Raw genomic sequence first — 27,884 nt, 5'->3', positions numbered from 1 at the left:
ACCGCCGCCAACCTCGCCGCTAGAACCCTTGCACAGGCTCGGCTCATCTTTGCATCGCAATACGCCTCACTACGACCTTTCTCTTCACTCTACAGATAGAAGACACGAAGATGGCCCAGGTATTAAATAAGTCATGTGTGTGCTACACGCGTCCCAAACCAATGCGTCGAACCACCCTCCCGCTCAGCCACCTATCAGAAGTCCTTCCAGTCGTCCCAGTCATCTTCTTTCTTGGCGGGCGCACGGTAGGTCGTAGTGGATGCCTGGGAAGTAGTAGCTGCAGCAGTGCTGTGCTGAGCCGACCCGTTGTTGAACTGTCCGAAGAAGTCCTCCTCATCGTCGTGATAGAGAGCCGAACTCTCCTCCTCGTAGTCCATACCCGTCCCCGTCCCCAGCGCACCATACCCTCGCCGCGCCGGTCCACCACCGACCCTATCTTTGACGCCTCCCACCACGCCTCCAACAGACTCTGCCATGTCCACGCCGAAAGTCGTCTTTCCCCACATGTTGGCAGTCCGGCCCACGTCGCCGGCACGCTTACCAGCCTCCGCCACATATCCTCTCACACTTGCCTGGAAGGTGGGGTCGTTGACCCTTTCGAGGCCCGGCTGAATGACATTCTCCGATACTGCGCGAGATGCCCCAACGACCGCGGCCGAGAAGAGCGACCAGCCCTTGCTGAGCGCGGCAACCCGATTATCCTGCAGGTCAGACAAGGTCGGCGCGTTGGCGGATGACAGCGCGAATGACGGATGTGAGGCGCCGGGCGGGGGCGTGGGCGTGTTCCCGAATCCTTGGTACCGACCCCCCTGAGAAGGCGGCAGGTCTGCGGGGCGGGTCGCGTTCGACTGGCCAAGAGACGCGAAGAACGCCTCGTTAGCGGCCTTCTGGTCGTAAGAGCCTGTCATACTCGGGTTGGGGCTGGGAGCTGGGGAGTTCTGGTTGCTGAACGGAGCCGGGGAGGCGGAATCGCTCCGAAGGGATCGTCCAGTGCTCGCACGGGCAGACGCTCGGGACTTGCGGAGCCCTTGCGCTGATGACGGCCGATTGGGCGGGCTCATAGAATTGCTGGGAGAGCCGAAGCCTTCGGGTGGTGCGGACGGAGACCACGGTTTGCCGGCTAATGTTGCGTCCAACTGATACTCGGTGTCAGCTTCACATGTAAAGGGATCGAAAACATTAACCGTGTTACGCAGCGGTCAGAGGAGGTACACTCCGTGGTGTACCTCCGGCATACAGCACAGGGAAGTCAACCCAATTGCCAAGGGCTCCGGAGAGACAGCGAGGAATGCTTCATCTAACGGTCAAGCTCCCGAGCATAGCTTACTCCATCCACCCTTCCACACGCTACACAGATTGATACAGGCGGGTTCACGGAGTAGAAGGAAAACAGCAGTCAAGGAACCGTTCTCGAAGAGTTGTTTCCCGTGTCCCCGGAGGTCGAATATATACACCACGTACCTTGGACTTGTATTGCGAAGCTGCCCAGCTATGATAGGTATCATAAGGATTCATCCCCTCCTTGTAACCACCGGTTTGGGGGTCATAAGCCTTCATGAACTCCCGAAAGGGTGCATTGCCGCCCTGCTGTGAAAGGATACATGTTCGTGTGCGAGCGAGACTACACGCAGAGCAACAGACTTACCTGCATTCGCTTTATCTGCTCCTCCTGCCATGTATCCATTGAGACCGATCTCACGAAACTGTGAACAAGGGTCGGGGCATGTAGTCCTGTCCATAATCTCCGACAGATTGGAAAACACACCTGACATGTACGCCGAACCCTCTGTGTACGCCTGCGCATTGTAGGCACAGAAATACTGCAAAACTGCGTAACGCAGTTGACGGAGTCCTTCAACATGAGATGGATGTGCGAGAATTACCTGAGAGAGGCCCATTGGGGATTGGGGTTGTTGCAGTCTATGCATCTCTTGTTATCTAGGTCTTCACGCTTGATGAGTTCCTGGAGCGTCTTCCGAGCCAAGGCCTGGTCCATTATGTCAAGCGAAGAGGGCGAAAGAAGTAGGCGTCGAGGAAATGGTCAGGAGGGGGTCCAGCTCACGTCCAAGACAATAGCTGCACGGCCGCGATGATGATCATAGGTACGGAGCGCTCGCTGCAGCACGCGTCTCGCGCGCGCGCCAGGACTATCGCGTGGGAATCGCAAACCACAGATGTGCCGTCACACTCTGGTCAGCGCGTGTCGTCACGCTTGTCGCCCATGCAAGAGCGCGTCGGACTCGCGCCGCATTCGGTGTTTCTCGCGTACGATGCCTTGTGGTTAGAATGGATACCTGAAACCGTGCTAACATGAGGATATGAGCTATTTTAGAGGACGCTGGACTGGCTGATCGTTGGATAGCGACGTTCCAAGCCCTTGGGTCAGCGGCGGTGGCAATATCATGGCCGTCATTACATCTTGGTCATCCCACTCGGCCGGGTCGGGGTACTTACCGTGCGACTCATGGCGGCCAAGAGCACTTGGTCCACCCATATGAGCTGGCTGGTCTTCGGCGGAGAGACAATGCGTGTCCTGGAGGGCAACTCTGGCAGTCGGAACGAATTGTGGTTCAACTTGATTTCCGAGCGAGCGTGACAGCGTGCGGCAGATGTGCACCCGTGACAGGGGCCGGAAAATCCCCCGGCGCTAGGCGCGCATTCTCAGGTGCCTTGGACGCTGGGGAACCCGGGTCGGGCTTGCCTTTCCTCTCTGTCTTCCGCGTCCTCGCCGTCATCTCTGGCTTCCTCGTCGTCTTCTGCGTCCAGCCAGTGCTTGTGCTCGTCGTCTGTGTCGGAGAAGAGGCACTGTCGCGCGTCGTGTTGCGTGGTGACCGCAGAACTAGCTCACGCTCCCGTCTCAGTAACGCATTCCACTCCGTCGGGTTCGTCCTATCCAGCGCAGCGGGAACGTCTCCCATCCCCCCGGCTGGCCTCGCATTCGTGTCAACGTTCTCTTCCTCGTCTCCGCCCAAAGTCGTGTGAAGCTCGTCCATCGAATTCCCAAGCGGTCCCTACTTTACGACCAGCTCGCCTTGTACCACTGCTCGCTCGCTTCCCGACCCCTCGACTCCTGTTGCGCTCGTCAAATACCCCTTGTACATAGGCGCGATGATTCAGAAGACGAACGCCCGCTCTGGAAGCACCTCTGCTGCTCCTGGGCGGCAATTGTCGGCCTCAGAAGGCCCAGAGACATGGGGCCAGTGGCACGGTCGCAAGTCAGTGGTCCCTTCATCTCGTTTCCACTGATGACTGATACCACTCAACATCCGCTGCGCTGGCCCGGAGTAGACACTACTCTTTGGAGGTTGTACAACATCCTATTCGAGCTCGGATGTGCGGTTTCGGCGATAAAGTGAGCTTGCCCTGTACATCCTTCCCGCAACGTCGCTTACGGTTGTCCCTCAAGGATCGGCGACCGTTAGCTCCGGCCGCTGTTGCCAAAATGATAGTCAGAAGAGAGGATGGGTCCCTCGTCGATGTCGAGTGCGTTCATGAAGTATACCCATCGTCCCATTCTCACGCTGCTCTCCGTGCAGTGAAATTGATTGCTCCTTCTTCCTGGTGACGGTGGATTTGTGGTCTGCCGACGGAAAACATGAGATGAATCTTGTCCTTCATCCCACATCGGCCGACCGTTACGTTCCCGCTAACACCCCAAAGGGCAAACGTAGAGGCACTGTCACTGCCAACTCCTCTAATCAGCGATCAAGTCGTCAGAGTCCGGAGCGGTCTGCTCCTACGCCCAATGCAGCACAATATCCCCAGGTATGTCGCTCCAATTCCTTACTCCTCTGTGTCCCGTTGAGGATATGGCCCTCAGCCACCGTCCACTGGAATGACACCCTACACGCAGCCGTCCAATACATCCTACAGTCCACAAGGCTATCCCTTCCCCGCCCAAACGGCGCCGGTTCCAGAATCCAACACGTTCCCGCCCGTTCATCCATACGCGGCTACGCCCGACGCCAATGCGCCCTCTTGGGGCCACTTCTCTGCAGCCTCAAATGTGGATCGAACCCAGTCATACGGCCCGCCCGCTCTACCCTCCATCCATTCCATCAATCGCACCGCGTCTCCCACCAATGCCGAGCCTACTGCTCCCGAGTACGGCGCCCCCGCCCAGGGCGGAGCTAACGCTAGCCAGGACTGGCAAGTGCAGACGCCTGTCAGGGATGATCAAGGCAACGTCGATTATCGGACATGGCCACAACAGCCTGCTTACTCCAGCATTGAGGGACATACCATCCCGCCGCCGCCGCCACCCGGACATACTGCGCCGAGTGCGGATCCCCGAGATGGGGCTTACGGCAGTGTCGCGCCCGCCGCCGCAGGCAATTCGGAGGGATACCCAACGCAGGCGCGTTACTCGCAGGAGCCATTTACACCAGTCCAGGCCAGTCCTACGCAGCAGATCGACTCGTCGATGTATGCGTCTGCGTCATATGCTCAGCAACAGCATCAGCAGCAAACCCAATCACAGTATCATCAGGGTTCTTCGTACCAGGAACCGACACCGCCGTCTACGATTCCACCCTTGCCCCGCCACACCTACACACGGACATTGGTCGGACCGCTGGCATCGAACGCTTGCCGTCTTCTGGACGAGCACCGTAAGCCCGGGATCTTCTTCCTCTTCCAAGACCTGTCAATCAGAACCGAAGGTGGGTCTTCATTTCTCGGCATCCATATGGGTCCTAGCCTCTATCGAAATCCATTGAATACCAACATTTGTGGCGAATAGGAACTTTCCGTCTTAGGCTGCGGCTTATGAACGTCGGCGCGTAAGTACATAGTTCGCGATAGCGCAATTACCGCCCATTCATCTGCGAATGCGGTGGGCACGGAGCATGGTTCGCTGACCTGACGTGTCCACAGGCCACCTGCACCTGAGCCTCGGGCGCCCTGCGTTCATACGGACGTGTCACCTGTCCTTGCCCAGACCTTCACGGAACCATTCGTGGTCTTCTCTGCGAAGCGCTTTCCCGGAGTCCCCGGTATGTGTCACTCATCCCGACGCTTACAGCATATCCCGCCCACATCATCGCACCGGATGCTCACTCTGCCATATGATATCCAGACACCACCGCGCTATCTATCGCCTTGGGCAACCAAGGCCAGAAACTCCCGTTGGTGCGTCATCGCCGTCTCCGCAGCCCTCTTAGGACGAAGCTAACCAGTGCGCGCAGCGAAACCGTAACGGCTCCAACAAGCAGGGACGCAAGAGGCGGCGTGATGGCTCAGATGTGTCCGGGGACGAGTCAGACGAAGCATGAACGCAAAGCCCCCGATGTCAGCAGCGGTGCCGCCGCCGATTGTAAATTTAGAGCCGACCTCCTTCCCCTTCCCTTCGCCGACGGGAGACACGCGCGCGCCCGAGTGGAGTCTCCCTGTCCTACTGATGATAGTCCTGAGAAGTCTGTATGCCTGCCTGTTACAGTTATAATGTCGTTGCTTGAGTTATTCGTTTTCGCCCGCATACAATGTTATCTGGCTGTCTTTTCACGATCTGTCCTGTGCTGTATTTCTACGCGTGCGCCGCATGAGCTCGTACTCGCGTACTAGTTGGACCGTCTCCGGGAAGTGGTCGTAAATCTCCCCAAGCACCATTCCAGCCGCCTCTGTCCGTTTCCTGATCTCCTCCGCATTCACCGCCATTTGCTCGTAATCCGTGTCCGAATCCGGCTGCACAGCCTGGACCAGTCTTCCCGACCTGAGGTGGCTGAGTACCCTTCCAAGCAAGACGAGCGTCGCGCCGTGCGGCCGCCAGGTGTTCCATAGCGGTGACATGGTGTGGAGAAGGTGCAAGGGATGCGCGAAGTCTTCGGCCGCCTTGTCGTCCAGGGTGGCCCAGTTCCGCAGGCGCCGCGTGGAGCGCTGCGCCGCGGTCCTCCTGCGCTCCCCCGCATGCAGGGGTGCTTCTGGCCGGGGTGGCGGCAGGTCGCCTTCTTCAGGGGGAGGAAGGTCGAGCGTGAGCGGGGACATGGGGTGCATATCGCGCTCGCGCTCGAGATGCCGACGGCTCTGGCGCTGGTAACGCAAGATAACGTTCTCGACAATGTCGAAGGCGCGCTGCGGCTCGCCCGCCCGGACGAGGGCGACGACTAGATGGTTCCAGTTGTGAGAGTCGAATTGGAGCCCCTGGTCCTTGAGCGTCTTCCACGTCTGTGCGACCTCGGCGTGCTTGCCGGCAGCGGAGAGCGCGTCGATGAAGATCGAGAACGGGACGCACAGAAGAGCGCCATACGCGCGCAGGTTCGGGGACTCGCTAGGGCTCGGGCTGAGGAGAGCGTTCTGGCGGGTGAACTCGAGACCCAGGCGGTAGATGTCAGGCCAAATGACTTGCACTGCCGCAACGTTCTCAGTCCGACGATGTACGTCAAGAACCATGGTCAGTGTTCCGAGGGTTGGACTACCCCCGGAGCGGAGCATGTCCTCGTACAGCTGCTCGACCTTCTCAGCCTCCTCGTGTTGAACAAAGGCGTTGAGGAGTGGCCGGTAGAGCGTCTCGACGGTCAGCCGACGTCCGCCGAGAAGCTGCAACCAAGTGTCCTCGGTCCCACTCTCCGTGAGCGATTGCAGGAACTCCTGCGCGATCTTGCGGCCATTTTCCACCTTCTGCTCGCCATACGCCTTGAGGATAGCAGCGTACGTAACAGCGTTGGGCTCGATACCGCGGGCCTTCATCTCGTCAAGCATGGCCTTCGCACGAATACGCTTTCCCTGACGAAGGTAACCACTCATCAGGACGGTTAGAACATACACGTCCGCCTTCAGGGAAGTCTGCTTCTCTTCGTGAACGAGGCGATCCATCTCCTGGTATAGTTCCTCGGCGATATCCATGAAGCCGGAGTCACAGGCTGACTGGATAAGGAGGACGAAGGTGCGGGAGTCGGGACGGAGGTTCTTCCGCGGTAGCTGCCGGAAGATGTGGGCAATGGTACGGAAGGGGGCCCCGACAAGGACGTAAGCCTTCATGAGCGTATTGACCACCTCAATCGTGATCGCAGCGCCTGCACGACCCGGGGTACACAGGTAGTCCCAGGCGCGGATGACGCCGTCCCAAGAACCGGCCTCAGCATGTGCGTTCATGATCGCGGTGACCATGGCGCGGTCGGGGACGACACCTTCCTCGACGGCTCGTTTGTATATGTGTTCGGCGGATATAGGGTCGCCGCGATTCGCAAGAGTGGAGATCATAGTTGTGCAGATGACAGCGGTCATGGCGATGCCCGTGTCACGCATCTGGTCCAAGAGTGTGCTCATGGAGGGGATGTCTCCGCGAGAAGCGAAGCTCTTGAGGACGATGCTGTAGACGTATAGGTCAGGTCTGAACCCGGCCTCGGAGAGCTTCCCCAGCCACGAATTAACGCCATCAAGGTCGCCCACTTGAGCGTAGGCGTAGATGACGGTGGTGTAGTGTATAATATTAGGACGATCCTGTTTTCGGGAGGCAGTGGAGGGGAAGAAGTCATTAAAGAGCTCTAGCACGCGGCCAGGGTTCCCAGTCTTGGCGTAGGCGTGCATTATGGAGTTCTTGTCCTTAGAGTAGACGAGATTGCGTTGACGAAGCTTGCTGTAGTGGTCCTCTGCGGCGGCAACATCCCCTTGATGGGAACGGAGGTACAGGCCAGTGGAGTGATACGAGGCATACTGAGACTCGTTCGGGGGAGGCAGTGGTGCGAAGAGTGAAGAGGCTTCGTTGTAGTGATCTTCTCTCACCAGATCGCGGATGACGAGGAAGAGTGTCCGATCCACAAGAGGAGCAGACTCCTTTTGCAGCAGCTGTAGAACAGCGTGCGCATCCTTCGCCCGCCCAGAACCCGTCATAGCTAAGATGAGCAGGGTTCCGGCAAAAGAGAGCTGCTTCTTGGACCAGAGGGACAGATGCGACTGTAGAGACCGAACGGGGTCTTCCAAAGAGGATAGGACGTCCAGGGATGTCGACCGGAACAGCATGGTCGCGCGAATCAAGTCAGCATGGCGCCATGCGGAGTGTGGACGGTCGAAGTACCCGCTCAACAGCGCCGCCTCCTGCACAAGAAAGTCGAAGACTGCGGTGGATCCACGGTGCTGTCGAGTCGCGTGGACAATGACGGTGAAGACCTGCACAACGTTCGCCCGCTGCTGCGCCTTGTGCATAGGGTCCGTGAGCTTGAACATGGCACGCGCCGCCTCCATGGCGTCATCTAATTTCCCCTCCATGGCCAAGGCGGAGATGAGGACATTGTTCCAACGTACTCTGACGAGATTGCGGGGCATGTCCTGTATCCCAGGGTCTATGTGATGCAGAGCGTTGCGTATTCGCGTTCCCCAGGAGCGCAGGAACTCCGGAGAGACTTCGCCCTGATGCCCGCTCGCGACGGACATCGCCAAGTTGGCCATGAACGCGATCGCAGCGGTCGCAGGCCCCGGGGCTTCCCCATAGCTGTCGCAAAGACACTGGTACGCGTGCCATGCGTCTTCGGCGGAGAACGGCTCAGAGCCTTCCGCCACGTCCTTAAAGGTTTTCTGCCAGATATGCCTCTCGTCTGGGGGTGGGGGTGGGTGTCGAGAGGGCTCGACCGCAGTCCGGCTGGAAGCGTGCCGTCTCTGGGCCACGTCAACTTGCCTCATCCAGGTCCGCAATGATGGTATGTGGCTGCGACTTCCTGAAGCGATGTACTTGTGCCCAGGGGAGCGGCGTGTTCGGGGACGCGAAGAAGTGAACCTCGTCATAGGAGCGGCGGTGGCCTCTGGAACACACGACGTAACGTTCACCGCTGCTGCGCAATACGGGAGAAGATGATATCACTCACCCACGACGGCCTCGCAACTCCTGAGATGACAGCTGTCCGAAGAACTGCTGCAAGCTCCGTACTCATCCTCTGGCAGTGCCTTGCCCTTGCCCTTCCCTTCCACGGTCCTCGGATGCGGCGTGAAGAAATCCGAGGGAAGAGACTGTTTCACAGATCGCACGGCCATCGCAAAGGAGGACTTTGACGCAAACACTTGGGCTGCGAGTGGACGAGACGGGAGGATGGAGGTGAGGACGGAGGCAGCGAGAGGTTCCAACATCACCGCACTCGCCGAGACGAGTGGTGCACTGAACCCTGTGCGGCGCGATGCAGTGAGCAGCTGGGGTACGCGAGCGTCGCAGAAGACGTACCTGGGTGAGCAACACGTCGCAGGGCAGTGAGAATGGGGTGGGCGACGACATACACGGTGAGCGACGTCTGGCTGAAGAGAGGACGACCCAGGCGCAAGACGCTGTGCGGCAACTGCCGGCCAGCACTCCGAATTTTGGGATTCTAGACGCCTCCCGCCTGGCCACCCGCGTGTTGGCCACCTCGGCTTCGCACGAACGACTAAGTTCGCCAGAACCGCCCTCCGCCCGCCCTCCCTGCCCGCCACCACTGCTGCACATCGCTCTGCCCCACCCAGCGTCCCCCAATGGCCTCCCCGCCACCACACGAGATCATCGTCGTCCCTGCTGCCGGCCAGCCAGGGCACGAAGAGCTCAGGCAGCAGTGCTACGACGTCCGCATCGATGTCTTCCACTACGAGCAGGGCTTCCCGCTCGACACCGAGATAGATGAGTCCGTTCAGTCGCGCCCACCGTTCTGCATACTCCAAACGCAGCAGCTAACATCGATCTGCCTCTTTCTGGCACGCGCAACCGCTACCTCAGGTGGGACGACGAAGCAACCCATATTCTGCTCCGCCTTGTGCCGTCGCTGCAGCCGATTGGCACGATTCGCTGCGTGAAAATGAAGGGCTACTACAAGCTCACCCGGCTCGCCGTGCTCAAGGATTATCGGCAATACCGCTTTGGGCGGGCACTCGTGCAGTCCTTGCATGACTTTGTCAAATCCGATGCGAAGGCCTCTGGGTCAAGGGTTTCGGACACTGTCAAGGTCATAGCCCACTCCCAGATACCCGTCAAGGGATTCTATGGAAAGTGAGTACTGGTCGACCGGCTCCTTCTTGCGGCTAGATTGCGCCCCGGGCAATGTCTGAGCACTCGTGACGCCGACAGATTTGGTTATGAGCCAGAGGTAAGTTCGTTCCGACGCACGCCTGATCACGATGCGGGCACCGATGAGAATCTGATTACAATGTTCAATATGCAATCTACAGGGTGACGAATTCGACGAAGACGGCGCTCCTCATCAGAAGATGGTCGCTTGCTTGTCACTATCGGACTAAGGTATAGCAATAGCATACGTATGGGAATCGTCGTAAATGGTCGTCACGTATATACCAGAGTAGCAGAGACGAAGACTAACAATACAGCATGGTGGAGCGGTGGTGATGGTATACAACGATGCGGGAGTGAGAGAGTCCATCGAAGTCGTTAGCACTGCGAACAGAACTGTATCCGACACGAGACGTTACTCGTTAACTGTCGACGAGAGGGACCGAAGGAAATGAAACGAAGCGCACAAATCTCGCGTAACGAACGAGTAACAGCGCACAAGAGTGACATGGACGTGAAAGCAGAGAAGCAGAGAAGTAGAGAAGACGTTCATAATGCGCCGATGGCGCCAACCTATAACGAAAGTCCAAGATACCAGGGAGCCGAAGTTGAACCTAACCGCTTAGCGGCGCCGTGGAGAAAGGGTATTCTCGACGCCGTCGTCGGTGTTGAAATCGTCGCTCTCGCTCTCAGAGCTGAGCTCTCGCTTGACAGGACGCTGAGCACTGGCCCGCGGAATTGGCATGAGATTGATCGGGCTGCCAGGAAGAATGCTGAAGTTGATGCTGTTGCCGTAACCGGTGGTGCCCTCCTCGTAGAGCTTGCGCGCAGACTCGTACTCGAGCTTCTCCTGTTCGGCCTGCGCGAGGAAAGGCTGGAACATGCGTCAGCACACACACCCATCACAGACTAACAACGGCATAGCATACCTTGCGCTCCTCATCAGTCATCGAGCGCCACTTGCCTGCGGCGAGGACGCTCTGCTTCGTTGTCTCGGTCTCGTCACCGAAGACCTCTCGGACGAGCTCAGGGTCCGAGCGGATGCGTTGGAGGAACATGAAGTATGCGCTAAGGGGCTTCTTGGGGGCGTTCGGATCCTTGATGTTGCCCTTGCGAGACTTGCCCGCCTTGCGCTGCGCAGTGCGGTACGCGTTCTCGCGCTTGATGTCCTCCGGGGTGAGTGTGCGCATGTAGGCGTTGAGGTCGCGCTCTCTGGCCTCCTTGAGAGCCTGGGAGCGACGACGATAGGGCTGTGTGGGGAGAGGTATCAGTCACAATCTATCGAGAATCAGCCTGAGAAGAGGGCCCCGTACCTCCTTCTCGTCAGCAGAGAGCCTAGCGTATTCTTGGCCGGCCTCTTTAGCGGCTTGTGCGACATTGAGCTTCTTGTGACTGGAAGCCTGGTGACGCTGGATCCAGTCGGTGAAGTAGAGCTGCCAGGCCGAGGGCGCCAGTTTGGGAGGGCGTAGCACTGACTTGAGGGGAGCTGCATTGACGTGTCAATATCACGTGCCTGGCGATATGAACGGGAAGAAGGCGCGACTTACGACTCTCTGATCGCTTCTCCTGCTCCTGCGCTTCCTCGACCTCCTCCACAGGCCGCTTCTTCCTCCGAACCGTGGCGTCTCGATCATCGTGCTCACTAATCGACTCTGACCGCCGTGTGCTGTACGGCCGCGAGTGCACCAGCGACGGACGCGCGTGAGACGGCGAGGGCGCACTAGAAGACTGGAAGAGGTGCGACACCGGCGTCCCTCTTCGGATGGGAATACGGGGCCTCTGTGTCGCGAAGTTGTCCTCTGAAGATAGGGGCATGATAGGCACCGGGCCTCCGGGAGAAGACATATTCGAGTTATCCCACAGTTGCGACGCCCACGCTGGGGGCTCGCCACCAAAGATGTTCGCGGGTTGCGGAACAGACCCGGGCATCTCTGCGTGTAGCTGCTCCGTCATGACGGCGTCCTCGGGCGGTGAGAGTGGGAGTGGCTGTAGTGCGGCGAGAGCGGTCGAGGGCGAAAATGCAGTGACGTCAGGGAATATCGCTGAGTTCTCGCTGTAGGCTGCATAGGGCGACGACAGCGGCGACTGCGGGTGTGCATGTCCGACGGGGATAGGGATCGGCATGGACGATGAATGTGATGGGGCGTCGACGGGATCGGCGATCCAGTTCGAGTAGAGTGCAGAGTCGTTGAACTCTGGTGGGGACGAGGGAGCGAAGTAGCCCGAACTTGCGTTAGAGAAGGTGGAGTCGAAGCGACGCGTATGCGTCGGCAACGACGGATCGAGTTGACTGGTGGTCGAGTCGGGTGAGCCGGGGAACGGGATAGACGACAGCGAGCTGTACTGCATGAGGTGGTGGGGTGGCTCCCAGGAAAAGGTGGACTTGGGCTCTTGGTGGAGGGCGTCGTCGATGTCTAGGCCGAAGATCATGTTGTCCGAGTCGGAGATCATGGGCTCGTAGTGGACGGAGTCGTCGTAGGAGTACATGGGCGAGTGGTCTCTAAGAGACATGTCGGAGGCCGCGAGGGTGATGGTTGCCGCGTCGCGGTCGTCGTCGCGGTGGTAGAAGGGAGACGCGGGCATCGAGGATGTCGAAGGCCAAAGGAATCGAGGACGGAGAGGCAATGGACCGGGCCTTATAAGGGATGGCGTGGGCGGGGATGCGCAGGTAGACGGCGAAGGCGCGGGAGTGGGAAGCAGGCGTCTCCGGCGGGCTTGGACAGATCTGAGAAGGGGGGATATGTTGGCGAGCGGGGGCGGGATTCGAATGGGCCGTATTTGAGGCATTGCGGATTAAGTAGATCTCGGTGCCTCGCACTCGCTGACTCGGTGAGAATTAGCGGGATTTGGAGGCGCGAGATCTGGGTTAGATGTCAGCATACGGGAATCCGGAGAGTTTCAGACAACGGACCGTTGCCTTTCCAGGCCGAATTGCTGGCCAGTTATGGGAGTTTGCGGGTGCGACAGGACTCTCCTGCGAATGGACATGGCACATGGAAGCGGGCCTCTGGATCGTCGGCAGAAGCAGACTCACCTGTGTGCGACGTCCTCCTCGTGATCCCTCCCTGCGCTCGACGACCGATGTCTGAACCCAATGTGACATGCAGTCGATGCCCGTGCGCCTCCCTCGCGCTCCTTGTGTGCTAGTCTGGCGTCTGGCGGGCGCTGGGCAGCCGAGAGGAACTGTGCTGGAACTGTGCTGGGTGTGCGAAGGTCAATCGGACGCGGACGCGCGACCGCAGTCAGTGTCACCGACTCACCGTCCTCCGTGGCTGCTGGCAGTGGCACCGTCCCGCACCGTCCGGGCTTGCCCTAAATCACATCTCGCCAAATCCGGAAGCGCGGCGGGACCTCCGGTGATGCGCCTCCTTCGGGCAGGACGGTCCCCGGGCCCCGGCCCCCGCGTCTGTGACGGCGTGACAGGTCCGGGGCCCGGGCCAGTGCGCCCGGCAGGTGCGCTCGGCGGACGTCGTCGCAAGCTCCCAGTCCCACTGCGAGTTCCATCCGAGCCCTCGCGTCGGAGAACATATCCTTCTTCTGTCGGCGCCCCCGCGGCGTATCGACATCACCCAGCCACAAGCACAGAAGCCGCTGCAACGCATCAACCTCTCATTCCGATTGCGCATGCAGTGATACAAGGAAAGCCAGCTACCATCAAATAACCACGATCGTCTCCGCAGACCGATGGCTGGGGTTGTTGTATACGCTCTTGCCAGCCTGTCACCGTCACCGTCGCAGCGCACACAACCACACAGCGGAACCACCCCGGAGGACCACGTCGTCAGCAAACACGCGCGCTCTGTCAGATGCCCAGTCAAGATCTCACTGACCTCCCAGCCCGGCACATCTTTCATGATCTCCCTCTCCCGTTCCAGCGCAGCTTGCTGACGTCGGTATGCGTCACGGTCGCCCTCCGCAAGGAGAAGAGGGACCAAGTGAATACGTGACCACACCTTCTCCCTCTGCAGTTCCCTGAGAAGCAAGTCGCATCAGTTCGGTCCCCTTTGCGAAGGCGGCGCATTGTTCAAGCCCGATATGAACACTGATAAGAGCCCAGTCGCGCGGTCGGATCCAACGGAAGGCACGTTTTCCGTTGGGCGGGCCCTCGCATGCCCACGTTTGCCGTCCGCCTGACCTCTCCCGCCCGACCAAACGTCCGTAAAGTTTCCACGTACCTCTTCTCAAGGTTCCCCTTTCCAACCCGATAGAAGCCATAGGCGCAGACAGCCGTCACACCGCCGAGAATAACAAGGCCACTCGGTCCGCGGAGCGGCAGGTTACGCTTGTACTTGACGGGTTCGAAACCGCCCGGCGGGGGCATATCCCTGCACAGCACAAACAGCGCGTTCGGTGTCAGTGCAGACGAATGAGTCGAACAATGGCTCACTGTCGGAAGGGAGCAGACACTGGGAAGCATAGGTTTTGTCAGGAACTGAACATGCAGACGTGACATGTAAAGACTTACTCGTGCGTGAATTCCTCGGAGTGACTCAGACTAGCGCAAAAAGACAGATGTCCAGCCTGCGGTCGCAGAGAGGCAAGAGTGGGTGCAGCCAGGCAACGTGGTGGACGATGAGCACGTCGAGTTGGTACAAGGACAGCAAGTGAGCGTGCGAATGGGCGTCTGCGCTCACCCGGATACCACGTGATCTTGACGCCGACTCCTCCGGGAGCAAGTTGCAGTCTTCGGATTTGATACTTCGAGCGCAGGAAATGACTCCGTTGTGCATAGCGCAGCCTCGATAGATGCGAGTAGAGTACGTGGCGTAACAAAGACAGATATCTGGACACATTGCCGCAGCGCGAGCGCATGCAATAAGGCAAGGAACGGCAGGAGCGCGCGTCTCTGTATGGGAAGTTCATACGAAACGACTCAACGCCAAACAACATGACAGCCAAGCCCGGACGTGGCTCGCTGCGCCCCTCGCGCCTTTCCTCGTCTCCACCATGATGCCTCGTCCTCCTTCCCCTGGCCCTGTCTACTCTGCCCCCTATACTGGACACAACCCGTCCGTGTCGGCTCAATATGAACGCAAGCAGAAGCAGCGCAGTATCATGGGCATTACTGCTGGCGCGGAGGACGTCAAGTACCAGGCGAAGTACCGGGACCTGAAAAAGAAGGTCAAGGAGATCGAGTCGGTGAGTCACATCCTAGGACAATCTGCCCACACGCGTTGTGAACCATTCGTCCGTCCCTCCTATGCCATTCTCGTAGGACAATGACAGGTTGTACTTCAAGCTCCTACTGGCCAAGAAGAATATTCGTCGCATGAACCTAGAGCGAGCGTACGTTCTCCTTGTCTTGTACTCGTCTCAATAGTTCCCTTATGTGTCTGGAAATCATTCAACTATCCAGCATCTTGTACGAACGGCTTGCCGCTGTTCCTCCGACGCCTGGAAGACAAACGCAAGAACTGCCTGTGGACTCGGACCCTATCTTCCACCCGCAGCCTCCGGCTCCGCCAGAGCATGCGCGCGTGATAGATCCCAATGACCGCGAACTGTCCGAGTACATGCGCGTCCACCCGAATGCACGACTCGTCCAGGGCCCTGATGGCAGAGTGGTTGCAATAGAAGATACCCCTGCACAGATAGATGCGCGCGGTGTCCCCGTCGCATCCGGTCCTCCGCCGCCTCATGGTATCCCTCTGGTCCACGGCTTCCGTCATGACTCCGGTCCTGGCTACGACCCCGCACGGCAGCTGCCGCCACCGCCTCCCATGATCCCTCTCCTTCAACACTCCCAAGAACCTGCCCCAGAACCTTCTGTGACAAATGACCATGCGAATCAGTACCCGTATGCACAGTCTCGACCGCCGCCACCCAACTCACACTCGCACAGCGGTTCTTCCCACCACTCCCGTTCCTCCTCGGCGCGCCCAGATCTTGATTCAGTCTCCGGGGGAGCTTCGCGTATGGAACCGTCGGGTGGGCCTTACCCTGTCCATGCCCGCAGCCCGAATATGCCAGGAGAACCTGCGGTAGAACATAGGACTCGGCGGCATGACCTACTTGAACACGTCCATCCACATGGACACCAGCTACCGCATCCTCATATCCAGATTCCCCAGCCGAACCTCCCTCCGTCGCCTCCCATGGTTTCGCCGACCGCTTCCCATCGAGGCTCCAGCTCTCGCATCCACAATCATCAGCGCATCGGTCCGGGCGCCCACATCCATCGTGAACGGGACCCTGAACGCGACTGGGAAATACAACAACAACTCGAGTATGATCGAGCGCTCGAACGCGAACGCGAAGCTCAGCGCGCAATCGAGCTTCGTCGCCGCCTGGCCATGGAGGAACAGGAGGAGGAGGCACTCTGGGCCGAGGAAGAGGCCCGTGCTCGTGCGCGGGCTATGTCACGCTCTGGTTCTCCCGGGTCTACTGCACGGCCGAGCGGAAGCAGGGACGCATCTCTCCCTGCCCAGCCCCAGCCCCATGAGTATGAACGCGCTCCGCGGGCCCCTCATATGTCCAACTTGCTCGGTATCGAACGTGAGCCGGCGTTCAAAGACGACGAACGTAATAGCCCTCGCGATAGGATGCCGGCCAGCGACGCCGCCCATGCTTCTCTCATAGATTCGCGGAAGCGGTCGAGAGACGAGATGGAGGTTGACGACCGCTACGACGCGGAAGGTCGACCTGCCAATGAGGGTGGGGCGTCTTCCCGAGGTTCGCTGACCCTTGGCGGTAATAGGGGCGGGAAGCGTTCTCACTCTGAAGAAGACGGCGATGCCGGACACTCTGGATCCGGAAAGGGAGATAGTCTGCCCGACGATAGGATGGACGACGCGTAACCTCTTGGACAAAACGAGCAAGTCACATCGCTTCGATAGTCTCTTTACGGTGCGGCATTCTGTTGACGGGTGCCAACGTTGCTTTGTCTGCTGTAGGCTAATGATATAGTACGTACCAGGTCTTGTGAAAAGTAACACGTCATGTCTTGCATCGCTGTCTATTTGTCGTACTTGTGATCGTATGTATCGCCTCTGGCCTGCCGACGACTTGCCTTCTGGCTGTATGTGGTTTTTCTGATATCTATTATATCCCAATATGCGCCATGTGTTGCATTTTGAGGTAATCTGGTTCCATTATGATCATCTAGTATCTCATCGAGACGGATGGGTCTAGGCATGCGGTCAACAGATGGATGGCGGACGTATTCGACTGAATGAGGCAAGTAGCATTGCGAAGTCACAAATCGGGTTCTGACGTGCAGCCATGACTCGTTCACACCACACGCAGCCGCAGGGGTGTACACGGGTGGGGCATATGATAAAGCTCTCTAGAACCATTGTACAGCCAATGGAAGAGAAGCACATCCAGAAAGAGGACACAATAACGCGGCCTGACTCTACTGCCGCCATGCCATGAAGGCAATCTACTGCAGTGCACTGGCACGACATCGCCTTGCAGACGAACATTCATGTGCTGCGGCGTTCCCACTCATCGTGGCGGAGATGACCCTGCGTTCGACGGCGGCGACTCGGCGTCCTCGTCCCCGGACCAAGTCACCGTCGACCGCTCCGCAGACAGCTGGAACTCCGGTACGGGGAGGTGCTGCGAGATCTCGTCTCCTGCGGCCCCGTGCAAGCTTGCGGCCTGCGCTTCCCAATACAACTCCAAGCTGCGGTAATCCTCAAGGTTGTAGACGCCTCTGACAGGTCGAAGGGCAGCTTCGCTGAGCGCAATTGCCTCCAGAACTGCGTCTTCGTTCTGGTACGGAACGACTGGCCGGTTCCCGAGTACCAGGTCCATAATGAACGGTCTCCGACCCAGCCAGTCTGTGTCCGCCGCGGCGGTGGCCCGCGCACGGCGTAGCAGGTCCTTGGCCGGGGACGAAGGCGGCAATGATGCGGATGCGACAGGGCGGGAGACCGCCGCGACCTCGGTTGCCTGTGGCGTGTGCGAAGGATCAGCTGCCCGGGTGGCCCGGGTGGCTGTCTTGCGATTGCGTATGTGGCGGGGACCAGCCGTGTGCGTCCGTTTGGAGGCGTCGTTGTCGAGCGTAGCGGCCTTGGCACCGCTACGGGGGAGCTGTTGTTTGTTCGCCCGTCGCTTCGAGTTCCGTTGCGACGCCCTCGCATTCAATTCACTCGGACTCGGGGCGCGTGAACTGTCGTCGGCGCTCTGTCTGGCGTTTCGCCGTGCTTGCGATGCTGACGGTGTGCGCATGGTGAGACTGTGACAGAGTGTTTCCTGTGTTATCACTGGCTTTAGCGGGCAATCCAGCGCCGGGACTCACATGTGGCTGGAAATAGCGGTCTGTAATCTGGCTACGTGGGCTGGTTGGACGATGAGACCCAGATGGCTGCTGATTATACGATGTGGGCCGCAATTCCGCTGCCGAAGGAGCTGTCATAGGGCCGTCATGATTCTGACCGAGTACGCGTATCGAAGTTGTATCCGAGCCCGCCGATCCACGGCGGTCTGAGAGACGATCCGCGTATATGGGACAACATCCCCGGAAGCAAATGCCGAACTCAATCTGGCCGGGCATCGCGTCGGGAGAGTATGAATGGATTCGCGCAGTTGGGGTCCTGGGCACATCAGTCGCGATTTGGGTCCGAAGTGGATAGGGGTTAGAGGACCTGTCACTCGCCTCGAACGCCGTTACGGTCCGGCCCACCTGTGCCCCGAGAGCTGTTCATAGAACAGATAAGCCCCAGATGGGGTAAGCGCGGACACCCGCAGGCGGTACCTTCAAGGGCCCAGCGAAGACTAGTGAGCATCCGAAGAGCGAGGAAACGCAGGTATTAGGCCGTATCGGGGCTGTAGCGCGATATCTAGCGGAGAAGGGAGCCGTAATCAGCCGCCAGGATGTGCACAGGTCGAGACCAAGACATACCTTTTGTCGGGGGCCCCGCCACGGATCACAGGCATGCGCGCTCCGCAACACCAGGCGCGCCGAAACATGTTTGGTAGCACGTTCCAATGGCGGCCACACATGAGCAGACTTGCGTCATATCTCATCATGAGTCGGTCATCAATCTAACTAGAATCCATCGACATCGAACTCTAGAGCTGCGGGTACAGGGGATGCCGCGCGAAGCTCCAGAGAGAGAGCTGAGCAACCTCAATATGGGTACGCAGTAAGTCGGTGCCAGTCCCACGCAATATGGGAGATTTGCGGGCGCATGACACATGCAACACTGTCGGGACCACGTTGCTATACACTGCAACTCGACAGGTGGTCAGCGCGGTTTTGACGAACTTCGCAAACCTTGCAGCAGACCGTGACGTGGAAAAATGCAGAGCAATCGCAGCTTTACACGTCTCGCTGCCGCCGGCATATGTGCCGCTTCTGCCGCGAACATTGCAAAGCGAGAACTCTCAGCATGAGACGCTTCACGGGGTCAACCTGGACAAAGCATCTTCGGATTAGGTAGACGAGGTAGCATCACATCAGCCTTGTGGCGGCACGAACTTCCTCCACGCCTGCAGCTCGACTCCCATACCGCCCGTCACCGGTAAACGTGATCCGCTGAGCGTACAATATGCTATCAGTATATGCATGATATCAAGCGGACATGTAGCTTACCATGCAGATTGGCAGCAATCTCGGCCTCAGCCCTGTCACCATTGGCGAGCAGCTTCTCCTTGTTGTAGAGAAGCTCTTCGCGGGTCTCCGTGGAGAACTCCTGGTTTTGCGCTATAGAGATGCAGGGGGGAATGCGTCAATTGTAAAGCAAAAACTTGGAGCATACGGCATCATGAGACTGGCGGAGAAAGAAATGTTACACGTACTCTCAACGATGGCGTCCACGGGACAGGCTTCCTGGCAGAATCCGCAGTAAATGCACTTGGTCATATCAATGTCTGCAGAATGCGGAAGTCGGTGAGAATGTCAGCAGTCACAGGAACGACAATAGAAACTAACCATAGCGAGTAGTCCTTCGCGAGCCGTCAAGCCGGGCCTCGCTCTCGATAGTTATGGCCTGTGCAGGGCAAATGGCTTCGCAGAGCTTGCACGCTGTCGCCGTCACATATGAGGTCACTGAGACATACACCGGCACTAGGAAACATACCAATGCAGCGCTCTTCACCGCTGGGGTATCGACGCAGAGCGTGCTCGCCACGGAAACGAGGGGAAAGAGGGCCCTTTTCGAAAGGATACATGATAGTGTACGGGGGTCGGAAGAATTGCTCCAACACCAGCCACATGCCTGACACCGGAGCTCAGCACTTCTCCCGTCAGCGAAGGCTTCTGCACCGGACACGCACCTCTGATAATCTCTGTGAAGAAGAAGAGGTGGACCGCCTTGTCGATTGCACTTGGGCCATCCTTGTACGGGTCATAATCCTTTCCCGGCTCGTCCGCGGCGGTGAAGGCGGCAGTCGTACCACCAGAAGGTGATTTGGGCGGAACAGGGGGCTCGAGGTGGTCTCGCGGCTTGTTGCTGACGAGCGGGTCGTGCTGCTGGTGACGGGGAGCGGTGGAATGCCACCGGTAAGCAAGGGCAAGAGAGCGAGGGATAGCGACACGGCCAGCGGCCAGCCTGGCAGAGGGACCGGCGGCGACTAGTGCGCGCGCGAAAGACATGGTGGTGGTCGAGGACGACGCGGTGAACGACGGACGACCCCTCGGCGACGCTGTGGAGGATGATGAGCGAACTTCCGGGACACCTCAACGCCTTCCAGCGCTGCCGGGTTTTGCCGACCCCGGGCCAGCCAATGACGAGCCGACTATCTGATATGTCCCCTCGTCCAATCCTCGCTTCGGCCGTTACCTCCTTGACTTGCTAGTACTAGTAGGCACGCCTTGACTTACTTACTCGTGCTCGTCCGCTATCCACCATGTCCTCTTCCAAGGCCAAGTCAAAGGCTGCAGCTCCCCCAAAGCTCTCCACGCAGGGTCCGTCTTGCACGTCTGGCCCTCTGCGCATTCGTCTCACTCTCGGTGGCTAGCCAGAGATCCAGCAGCAATACAACCGCTACCAGAATGACCTCCAGACACTAGCCAGCAAAATCGGAGAACTTGAGCAGGAAGCGGAGGAACACAAGTGCGTACGGCTCTTCGTCTCTGTCCCCGCTCTCGCTGATCGTGTGAACAGCTTGGTGCTTTCCACGCTGGACGAAGCCCTTGCAGACGAGCCCGATCGGAAGTGCTTCCGTTTGGTCGGTGGCGTCTTGGTCGAGCGCACGGTGAAAGACGTTGTGCCCGCACTGAAGACGAACAGAGATGGCGTAAGTCGCGTTAAGTCTTCTTCAGGACGTTCTCCCGAACACCTTCGCAGATTCAGAAAGTGATTAGCAGCCTTGCGGAACAGTACAAAGGGAAGGATGACGAGTTTGAGGACTTCAAACGGGAGTACCACATTCGTCCAGCATCGGCTGGCTGAGGGTCTGTCGTCCTGTCCGCGAAGGTGTGTTGACTATTGCATCCATGTGCATCCTTCACATTCTGATCATCCTCCTACTCCTCCATCTATCGCCAACTCGTACCAGTTGTACGTTCAATCACGCGTCGCAGTGTAATATAGTGCACATCATCTGTCCTCCGTCAGCACGTCGCGCTGTGACCCCAGTCCATCATACCAGCAGCTCGGACTCCTGTTGGTAACTATCTGTCAGTGCAGCAGTATACAGAGTACTTGTACGGTGTTTCTGAGAAGCAAGAACGCTGCGTGTTCTAATGCGTGGATGTCTTTGAGTTGTTTGATTGCAAGAACCCCTAAGAGTACTTAGATTGAAGTCCTATCAATCGCCAATTGGCTTCTACGGCCGCGGCTAAATGTCATTGTGATCGGGTAGGTACGTGGTGTACGACATGGATACATATGTGTCCACTCTGCTTCCTGCACACTACTACCACCACGACAATCTCGTCTTTTTGCTCGCAGCGAACGCCGTCGGACGAGATGCACATGCTGCATGCCGCGCGGCAGCAAAGAGTCCTGAGACCTGTGCCTGATGAACTCAAAAGTAAAACGTACATGGCAACAGACGCCAACGTCTTCAACTCTCTTCCCGAATCCCCTCCCTTTCTTTTGCGAGCGGCCTGCTCTCGCGTCCGGTTACCTGCTGCGGGTGGACTTTCACTCCTTCGTCCTACCGTTGAGGCTTTATTCGTTCGCATTCTTCCAGTCCATTCGTTTTCAGGATGAAGCTTCTGTTCGGTTACACCATCCTCATGTTTGCATTTGCGGCAGCGGCAGCGGCGGCTCCTGCTGCTCCTGCAACCTTCAATGGTAAGCACGTACCGTATTGGAACTCAGCAAGACCAGTCCTTTACGGTAAATCGTAGGTTCATCCGTGTCGGATGGACACAGCGCCCCCGCAGTCTCGTCTCCACTCTCCGAACCCACTGCCACGACTGTTGAGACTGCGTCAGCCACTTCGAGCCCAGACTCTTCATCGGTTGATTCTCCCTCCGGCACCTCCAGCACGGACCCTGCGACCCATTCTTCGTTCAGTTCATCGGTCGAGTCTACTACGCCCGCAACCTCGAGTGTCGCGACGTCTTCATCCGTTGACGGTACCTCCACTTCCATCTCCAGCGCTGATGCGCCCACGAGTACCGCCACAGTCCCATCGTCTACCCAGACAATCACAGACACTTCGACCACCGCGCCCGCTACATCTAGCTCGAGTGCGACTAGCTCCTCAGTGGAAGTCACGTCCTCTACTCAGAGTCCTTCCACTACGACAAGTTCACAGGCAACCAGCTCTGCCGCTTCTCAGCCCACGTCGGCGCCTGTCTCGGTTGACAAGCAGGTTTACCTCGATGCCCACAACGCCGTCCGTGCGCAGTTCGGTGCCTCTCCGCTGACTTGGTCCGATGACCTCCAAGCGAAGGCCCAGGGTTATGCGGAACAATGTCAACTGAAGCACTCCGATGGCGCCCTCGGAGAGGTCGGCGAGAACTTGGCCGCCGCTACCGGCTCCTTCACCGAGCAAGGGGCAGTGGCCCTTTTCACTCAGGACAAAGGTATGGAAGCAGGAACGTCTTCCTCGTGTTTCGGATACTGACTTACGTTCTCATGATTCATCTAGATCAATTCAATAAGAGGAATGTTGTCATGAGCCATTTCACCCAGGTCGTATGGAAATCCACGACGCAGTTGGGCTGTGGCATCGCATCCTGTCCTGGTTTGTTCGGAGACCGTAGAGGCACCGCCACGTACCATGTCTGCTTGTACGATCCCGTTGGGAATGTCGTTGGGGAAGAGAAGTCAGTGTGCCATCCTGCGTCATCATTTGGTCAGACACTTACCTCGGCGCCGCAGAGACAACCTTCCAATCAACTGATCGCGGTTTTTGAGGCAGCCACCACCAGGTACCATCCAATTCTTGCCACTTTCGCCAGGAGTGACTCCCCGTTACTCCCGAGGTCAGGCACCCGTTTCCATGGATTATTTATCGCCCTCGACGCCGGGAGTAGTCGGGGCGTCCGCATCCTGCGTGGGCTGGACGTGATGCATGTTCGCAGTCACAATACTACGCAGCGCCGTACTATATAAGTTATCTATAGTCTCGTCGCCCTATCGCCTGTCTGTCTAGCTATTCCGCTTTGCGGTTGCGGCGTGCCGCGCCGATGTCCAACGCATGTACAGTGTTATCCCTGAGGTCGTCAATGCAGCTATAGTTGTATGAAACATTGCAATCCATGATGCGGCCCTGGTCACTGGCGATACGCGTAACGTGGATGGACGAAGGCCATGATACCCAGAGATGTCCGCTAGCGTCGGATGGCGTGTAGGCATACTGTAGGTCCCCGGACCATGGCAGACCGTGGTCCATCGCCTGCTCGAACGGGAAGGCCATCATCTTACACGGGCTTTTACCACTGGAGGGTCTACCAGAACTGTGGGGTAGATCCGAAAGAGATTGATCTACGCTAGACAGGCCCGATCGCTTCGCGTTTCATTGTCTCGTAACACGACGGAGTCTCGTGATTATCGAGCAGGGGACTTGGCAATAGTGCTCTCCGAGTTCAACGGAGGCAACCTGTGGTTTATGAAACCTTGCGCTCATCATTGAGGGCGTAGCTAACGCACGATCGATCAATAAGAAGAGCGCACGCATAACAAATCCTTCGGGTTTCGGGAGACCCGGGAGGGTCGTGTTGGTCCTGCAAAGCTGCTAAGATGAGCGGTTAGTCTAACGAGCCTCCCTATCGACTCGGAGGCACGACTCCATGCAAGGCGCTGCACAGCTGCGACGGACCTTGATGAATGGGAGGGTGGAGCGTCCTCGGATATACGAGCGTCCCCGCATAGGCTCCGAGGTGGTGATGAGACGAGCTACCGCCGCCTCGTGTGCTGCTAGTCCAAGTCTGGAGGCGAAGATGACGGAGAAGCAAGATCCGTCGGACAAACAACGTGCGCGGGCGGTAGTGAGGCGTTGAACCTTCGCTGAGTGTGAAGGGGCTCTCGCTGAATTGCTAGCAAGTTACACGGTGTTTCGAATTGCGGATCGTACGTTGGACTAGCAACATGCGCAGGCTGACAGAGATCACAAAACTTTGGCTGCGTAATCGTGTATGTTCATCTGCTTCAACGCCTCTTCGTGCACAAGCATGAACAGCTCTTTCCCTCCTCCGATCGACGCGTTCGTTACTGTACGGCACACGGCAAGACGTCAGTGATGATGCGATTGGCAAGATAAAGCGGAGGAATGGACGACTTACGCCACAATGCAGCCTTCATCCATCGCACCGCGTTTGCCTCCTCGTCGAGATTCAGGTACGTGCATGCAACACGAAGCATCATTGTCGTGGGTTCGAAGAAGCTGGTCACCGAGGGGAAGCGATCAGTGCCGATGGGCAACCGAGTCGAAGCCCCTGTACCTCCCTCCTGCCCTTCGGGAATCTCGAGCCCAAAGCAGCGGAGGGCCTCTATGTCCTGACGCAACGCCTCCCTCAGCTGCCGCGCATTCCCCGATGCCCGCAGCTTCTCTGCGACGGCATGCAGTGCGAGCGCGAGGAGAGGACGGATGGGGCCGCGCGTCGGACGGAACGTCTCCCGCACGTCCTTCTCGAACGCGCGTGCTTCTGCCAGAGAAGCCTTCAGGAACGAGGTAGACGAAACGCGCTTTTCGAGTTCGTCCCGCTTGCGCAGTCGGTCATGGCCATCCTTGCGGTCCTCCTCGCACAGAGAGCATGTGCAGTACTCGAGCATGTGCTTTTTGAGGTCCGCTTGGCGATCGTAGTACGACTCCTTCACACTGTATGGGATCGTGATCTCAGTGCCCGCTGGGATGGGCCCCGCGGCACGGATGATCATGACGTCCCCGATGCAGTACCAGAGGGCGTTCGCCGAGCAGGAGTGGTTAAACAACGAGGCACGAGGGTAGAGGCCAGTCGCTTGGTCGTCAGCGTGATGATTTTCTATACGGTAGGGGTTGAAGTTGTTGTAGGTGCAGATCGCTTCCAGAGCCGCTATGTCGATATCCACATTCGGGTTGAGCAGCTCGACCGAGATGGGGCCCCTGGGTGCGGGAGGATATGTACTTGGCGGTGGCGGGTAGTCGGGTCCGGCGTATAGATGGAAAACCTCGTCGTGCAAATCGGGATTGCCGTAGATCTTGTCGATTATGCGCGCGAGTAAGGCAGCGTCGGTTCGCTCCTTCGACATGTTGGATATGAGATCGAGCGTTACCACCACCCTATCTCTAGGCAGGTCCGAAGCGTACACCGATACGAAGGGCTTCGTAACCATCTGCGAGACAGTCAGGGTAAGGTCGAATTTTAGCGTCATCACTGACGTACCAGGAGGTCTCCAGCTTGAACGTCTTTAGTCGCAACGACTCCGCGGCCGCCGCCACGTTGGGCCATCGTACGAATCTCCACCGCGCCGGTGTAATCAGCAACATCGAGCCTGATCTTCTGCTTCGCCGTGCGGAAAAGCGACGGCCAGTCGTAGTGACCAGTCGACTGCTCCGTTTGCCGGGCACGACAGCGCTCAATCCAGGTGTCCGCGGCGGAGTCGTCAGTGTGCGCATTCTTCCATTGCACGAAGGATTGCTGAGATGCGGCGTACTCTCCCCTACCATAGTGTGCCTTAGCCAGCCGGAAGACGGCCTTCCCGACATGGGCATCTGGAGTGCCTTCGGTGGACAACACTCGTTGTGCGTCGCATAGCGCACCTGAGTAGTAGTTCATGCGAAGGTACGCCTCTGCCCTGTTCAGAAAGAGGACGGCCGCGTCAGGCTGGATAGCAAGCCCCTGTGAGTATGCGAAGGCAGCGAGGAACCACTGAGATGCCTTGAAGTAATTATTGCCATGTTGCTGCCACGCGTCGAGCGTGGTCGGTAGTGTAGGCGACCTGGGAACCGTGGCACCGGTACGCCATGTCACGCCGTCAAGGAGCGGACTGCCCGGCACGACGAAGCAGATGTCTGTGGGACTGTCGACGCGGACCAATGGACGATCGCCTTGCATAGGCGCTTTGAAGGTGGGCTCTCGGATGGCCAGGATTGTCCCGACCGGGAACAGAGCATCCAAATGTCCGAGCGTGCAGTCGAAGGTAGATGGGAAGTTATAGATGGAGAGGTCATATGCAACACCGTCGACGTCTTCGATCATGGACTGAATGGCCACCATACGTGCTAGCGTGACGGTGAGCGGGGAAGGCAATACACGAGAGGTTAATGACGTACAACACGGGGCGACGATACGACAGAGGAGGTAATTGCCCTAGATACCACATGGGATCAGCATCAGAGCTGATGAGGTAGAGAGCTCCAAGAGGGACGTACAACATGGGCGCGGCGCACGAGCATGTCGGCGAACCGCACTGCAGGGTGTAGGTTTAGTGTACACTATGTGACGAAACTATGAGTCAACGCACCTGGTTGAAGCTCCTGAATCGGCGTCGCACTCGAGTGCTTGGCAAAACCGACGATGGTCATGAACACCTGGATACCCGAGCCACCGCCGCGTCGGGAGGTCCGTTCGAGCTCAGCGCGGCGGCGGAGTTGTTCGGAAATCAGGACGGAACGGTCAAAGAGTGGCGCGGGCTCGGGAGGGATACTGCGGTCCTCTTCAAACCACTCCCTGTACCTTTGCAGATACTCTGTCGTCTCTTCGGGCGACATACCATGGTGATACGTCGGCGGGGGTCTCCACACAGTCACTCCCCGAGAGCCAGAGGAGATGGCGCCCTGCATAGAGAGCAATTGGTGAGGTTCAAGGTTCATTTGGGCCATGAAGGCAGCGAGATTTTCTGGGTCCATTGCGGGGTGTCAGTCGAGGGGGATGGGTTGACTGGAGAGACTCTCGAGTGGTCGGCCAGTTATCATGAAGACGACGCATGGGGTCCATGAGTGCTAGAACTCGGTTCACGAGTACGAGGGAAAAGGGGGTCCGAGGTCGAGAAAGCTCCCGCCGATCCAAAGAGGGCAAATGTTTGCGTGAGTGGGTCCACCGTTTGATGTCAGGAGACGGTGGAAGGTAAACACCGCAGCCTATCCTGCTCATCATACCTATCGTAGCTGTATCTGGGAGGAGTCAGTTGGTTAGTCGGCTCAATTTGGAGGAGAAACTTGCCTCGATGCTAGTCGGAGTTCCTGAAATGGTTCCAGAAGAGCGGGGGGAAGGCCACGACGTGCATTGAAGACGCGCGTCTGCCTGTCGGCGCGGACAATTTTTGATTCTTCGTTCACACCGGGGCACACATTGTGGACGTGCTCGCCCCGAGGTCATATTGATCTGATGCATGCGTTGTCGGAGTAGTACTCCGTAGCGAGCTCGTAGACGCACGCGAACCATAGACGGAGCTCTTTGCCTCCCAACTACATTCATAAATGGGGAACGGCGCTGTTTTAGCGTTCAAACCCTTGAAACAGAGACATCGAGCGTTGTCGTAAGAGAAGGTCTTCCACACAGGTGCAGCTACAGTGGATGCTCACCGTATCAGCCCGCTGGGCTTGAACGGACCGGACTCACGAACAAGACGCGAGGAGGAGATCGAGGTTAAGGTTAAGC

General features: G+C 58.1%; 12 protein-coding genes across 12 annotated transcripts; 5 read left to right on the top strand and 7 right to left on the bottom strand.

The window, feature by feature from the left end:
- Positions 1 to 2: 2 nt before the first annotated feature.
- L226DRAFT_549652 (ArfGap-domain-containing protein) lies at positions 3 to 2,088 on the bottom strand. The gene is made up of 5 exons (XM_067682697.1): positions 1,884 to 2,088; positions 1,766 to 1,828; positions 1,646 to 1,703; positions 1,462 to 1,587; positions 3 to 1,136 (listed from the first exon to the last, which is right to left on the bottom strand). The coding sequence occupies exons 1-5, from the start codon at positions 1,994 to 1,996 to the stop codon at positions 195 to 197; spliced, it is 1,302 nt and encodes a 433-aa protein (XP_067541469.1). The 5' UTR covers positions 1,997 to 2,088; the 3' UTR covers positions 3 to 194.
- Positions 2,089 to 3,108: 1,020 nt separating this feature from the next.
- On the top strand, positions 3,109 to 5,273 carry L226DRAFT_542175 (uncharacterized protein; the record flags this gene model as incomplete). Its single annotated transcript, XM_067682111.1, has 9 exons — positions 3,109 to 3,215; positions 3,289 to 3,352; positions 3,407 to 3,483; positions 3,537 to 3,765; positions 3,854 to 4,661; positions 4,742 to 4,781; positions 4,876 to 4,994; positions 5,078 to 5,130; positions 5,187 to 5,273. 9 exons carry the CDS (start codon positions 3,109 to 3,111, stop codon positions 5,271 to 5,273), a joined length of 1,584 nt encoding a protein of 527 aa, XP_067541468.1.
- On the bottom strand, positions 5,237 to 9,228 carry L226DRAFT_529351 (uncharacterized protein). Its single transcript, XM_067679585.1, has 3 exons — positions 9,146 to 9,228; positions 8,796 to 9,089; positions 5,237 to 8,732 (listed from the first exon to the last, which is right to left on the bottom strand). Exons 2-3 carry the CDS (start codon positions 9,052 to 9,054, stop codon positions 5,500 to 5,502), a joined length of 3,492 nt encoding a protein of 1,163 aa, XP_067541467.1. The 5' UTR covers positions 9,055 to 9,089; positions 9,146 to 9,228; the 3' UTR covers positions 5,237 to 5,499.
- Positions 9,005 to 10,207, top strand: L226DRAFT_498698 (acyl-CoA N-acyltransferase). The gene is made up of 4 exons (XM_067677684.1): positions 9,005 to 9,575; positions 9,668 to 9,937; positions 10,016 to 10,034; positions 10,117 to 10,207. The coding sequence occupies exons 1-4, from the start codon at positions 9,430 to 9,432 to the stop codon at positions 10,183 to 10,185; spliced, it is 504 nt and encodes a 167-aa protein (XP_067541466.1). The 5' UTR covers positions 9,005 to 9,429; the 3' UTR covers positions 10,186 to 10,207.
- A 370-nt stretch (positions 10,208 to 10,577) lies between these two features.
- L226DRAFT_518977 (uncharacterized protein) lies at positions 10,578 to 12,538 on the bottom strand (the record flags this gene model as incomplete). The annotated part of the gene is made up of 4 exons (XM_067678569.1): positions 10,578 to 10,829; positions 10,885 to 11,205; positions 11,269 to 11,441; positions 11,503 to 12,538. The coding sequence occupies 4 exons, from the start codon at positions 12,536 to 12,538 to the stop codon at positions 10,578 to 10,580; spliced, it is 1,782 nt and encodes a 593-aa protein (XP_067541465.1).
- Positions 12,539 to 13,609: 1,071 nt separating this feature from the next.
- L226DRAFT_542171 (GRIM-19) lies at positions 13,610 to 14,276 on the bottom strand (the record flags this gene model as incomplete). The annotated part of the gene is made up of 3 exons (XM_067682110.1): positions 13,610 to 13,672; positions 13,786 to 13,927; positions 14,131 to 14,276. The coding sequence occupies 3 exons, from the start codon at positions 14,274 to 14,276 to the stop codon at positions 13,610 to 13,612; spliced, it is 351 nt and encodes a 116-aa protein (XP_067541464.1).
- Positions 14,277 to 14,886: 610 nt separating this feature from the next.
- Positions 14,887 to 17,066, top strand: L226DRAFT_476965 (uncharacterized protein). The gene is made up of 3 exons (XM_067676729.1): positions 14,887 to 15,094; positions 15,171 to 15,241; positions 15,312 to 17,066. The coding sequence occupies exons 1-3, from the start codon at positions 14,903 to 14,905 to the stop codon at positions 16,750 to 16,752; spliced, it is 1,704 nt and encodes a 567-aa protein (XP_067541463.1). The 5' UTR covers positions 14,887 to 14,902; the 3' UTR covers positions 16,753 to 17,066.
- Positions 17,067 to 17,401: 335 nt separating this feature from the next.
- On the bottom strand, positions 17,402 to 18,339 carry L226DRAFT_608216 (uncharacterized protein; the record flags this gene model as incomplete). The annotated part of the gene is made up of 2 exons (XM_067685901.1): positions 18,201 to 18,339; positions 17,402 to 18,137 (listed from the first exon to the last, which is right to left on the bottom strand). Exon 2 carries the CDS (start codon positions 18,128 to 18,130, stop codon positions 17,402 to 17,404), a length of 729 nt encoding a protein of 242 aa, XP_067541462.1. The 5' UTR covers positions 18,131 to 18,137; positions 18,201 to 18,339.
- A 1,080-nt stretch (positions 18,340 to 19,419) lies between these two features.
- L226DRAFT_549645 (NADH dehydrogenase Fe-S protein 8) lies at positions 19,420 to 20,503 on the bottom strand (the record flags this gene model as incomplete). The annotated part of the gene is made up of 6 exons (XM_067682696.1): positions 20,180 to 20,503; positions 19,984 to 20,121; positions 19,836 to 19,928; positions 19,703 to 19,774; positions 19,497 to 19,607; positions 19,420 to 19,439 (listed from the first exon to the last, which is right to left on the bottom strand). The coding sequence occupies exons 1-6, from the start codon at positions 20,496 to 20,498 to the stop codon at positions 19,420 to 19,422; spliced, it is 753 nt and encodes a 250-aa protein (XP_067541461.1). The 5' UTR covers positions 20,499 to 20,503.
- Positions 20,504 to 20,667: 164 nt separating this feature from the next.
- Positions 20,668 to 21,574, top strand: L226DRAFT_608214 (Prefoldin beta-like protein). The gene is made up of 5 exons (XM_067685900.1): positions 20,668 to 20,810; positions 20,868 to 20,958; positions 21,010 to 21,142; positions 21,193 to 21,321; positions 21,404 to 21,574. Exons 1-4 carry the CDS (start codon positions 20,753 to 20,755, stop codon positions 21,295 to 21,297), a joined length of 387 nt encoding a protein of 128 aa, XP_067541460.1. The 5' UTR covers positions 20,668 to 20,752; the 3' UTR covers positions 21,298 to 21,321; positions 21,404 to 21,574.
- Positions 21,575 to 21,764: 190 nt separating this feature from the next.
- On the top strand, positions 21,765 to 23,587 carry L226DRAFT_498684 (PR-1-like protein). Its single transcript, XM_067677683.1, has 4 exons — positions 21,765 to 22,146; positions 22,203 to 22,886; positions 22,952 to 23,129; positions 23,185 to 23,587. The coding sequence occupies exons 1-4, from the start codon at positions 22,059 to 22,061 to the stop codon at positions 23,204 to 23,206; spliced, it is 972 nt and encodes a 323-aa protein (XP_067541459.1). The 5' UTR covers positions 21,765 to 22,058; the 3' UTR covers positions 23,207 to 23,587.
- Positions 23,588 to 24,351: 764 nt separating this feature from the next.
- Positions 24,352 to 27,098, bottom strand: L226DRAFT_498683 (uncharacterized protein; the record flags this gene model as incomplete). Its single annotated transcript, XM_067677682.1, has 6 exons — positions 24,352 to 24,516; positions 24,588 to 25,617; positions 25,668 to 26,506; positions 26,558 to 26,594; positions 26,657 to 26,694; positions 26,749 to 27,098. Coding segments are annotated over 6 exons (2,398 nt in total), but the record flags the coding sequence as incomplete, so codon positions are not given.
- Between the last annotated feature and the right edge of the window lie 786 nt (positions 27,099 to 27,884).

Source organism: Lentinus tigrinus, assembly GCF_003813185.1.
Source record: "Lentinus tigrinus ALCF2SS1-7 unplaced genomic scaffold L226scaffold_2, whole genome shotgun sequence".
Classification (NCBI taxonomy): Eukaryota; Fungi; Basidiomycota; class Agaricomycetes; order Polyporales; family Polyporaceae; genus Lentinus; species Lentinus tigrinus.
This window is presented reverse-complemented; position numbering and strand designations above follow the sequence as displayed.

Excerpts from the sequence above, each read along its gene's own strand:
- L226DRAFT_549652 (XM_067682697.1), bottom strand. The coding sequence starts at position 1,996 with ATGGACCAGGCCTTGGCTCGGAAGACGCTCCAGGAACTCATCAAGCGT. Across the intron at positions 1,829-1,883 it reads CCCCAATGGGCCTCTCTCAG|TTTTGCAGTATTTCTGTGCC; the intron begins GTAATTCTCGCA and ends TGCGTTACGCAG. Across the intron at positions 1,588-1,645 it reads AGCAGATAAAGCGAATGCAG|CAGGGCGGCAATGCACCCTT; the intron begins GTAAGTCTGTTG and ends ATCCTTTCACAG.
- L226DRAFT_529351 (XM_067679585.1), bottom strand. The coding sequence starts at position 9,054 with ATGTTGGAACCTCTCGCTGCCTCCGTCCTCACCTCCATCCTCCCGTCT. Across the intron at positions 8,733-8,795 it reads GAGTTGCGAGGCCGTCGTGG|AGGCCACCGCCGCTCCTATG; the intron begins GTGAGTGATATC and ends CGTGTGTTCCAG.
- L226DRAFT_498698 (XM_067677684.1), top strand. The coding sequence starts at position 9,430 with ATGGCCTCCCCGCCACCACACGAGATCATCGTCGTCCCTGCTGCCGGC. Across the intron at positions 9,576-9,667 it reads CTCGACACCGAGATAGATGA|GTGGGACGACGAAGCAACCC; the intron begins GTCCGTTCAGTC and ends CCGCTACCTCAG.
- L226DRAFT_476965 (XM_067676729.1), top strand. The coding sequence starts at position 14,903 with ATGATGCCTCGTCCTCCTTCCCCTGGCCCTGTCTACTCTGCCCCCTAT. Across the intron at positions 15,095-15,170 it reads AGGTCAAGGAGATCGAGTCG|GACAATGACAGGTTGTACTT; the intron begins GTGAGTCACATC and ends CCATTCTCGTAG. Across the intron at positions 15,242-15,311 it reads CGCATGAACCTAGAGCGAGC|CATCTTGTACGAACGGCTTG; the intron begins GTACGTTCTCCT and ends TCAACTATCCAG.
- L226DRAFT_608214 (XM_067685900.1), top strand. The coding sequence starts at position 20,753 with ATGTCCTCTTCCAAGGCCAAGTCAAAGGCTGCAGCTCCCCCAAAGCTC. Across the intron at positions 20,811-20,867 it reads CCCAAAGCTCTCCACGCAGG|AGATCCAGCAGCAATACAAC; the intron begins GTCCGTCTTGCA and ends GTGGCTAGCCAG. Across the intron at positions 21,143-21,192 it reads TGAAGACGAACAGAGATGGC|ATTCAGAAAGTGATTAGCAG; the intron begins GTAAGTCGCGTT and ends ACACCTTCGCAG.
- L226DRAFT_498684 (XM_067677683.1), top strand. The coding sequence starts at position 22,059 with ATGAAGCTTCTGTTCGGTTACACCATCCTCATGTTTGCATTTGCGGCA. Across the intron at positions 22,887-22,951 it reads CCTTTTCACTCAGGACAAAG|ATCAATTCAATAAGAGGAAT; the intron begins GTATGGAAGCAG and ends TGATTCATCTAG. Across the intron at positions 23,130-23,184 it reads AATGTCGTTGGGGAAGAGAA|AGACAACCTTCCAATCAACT; the intron begins GTCAGTGTGCCA and ends TCGGCGCCGCAG.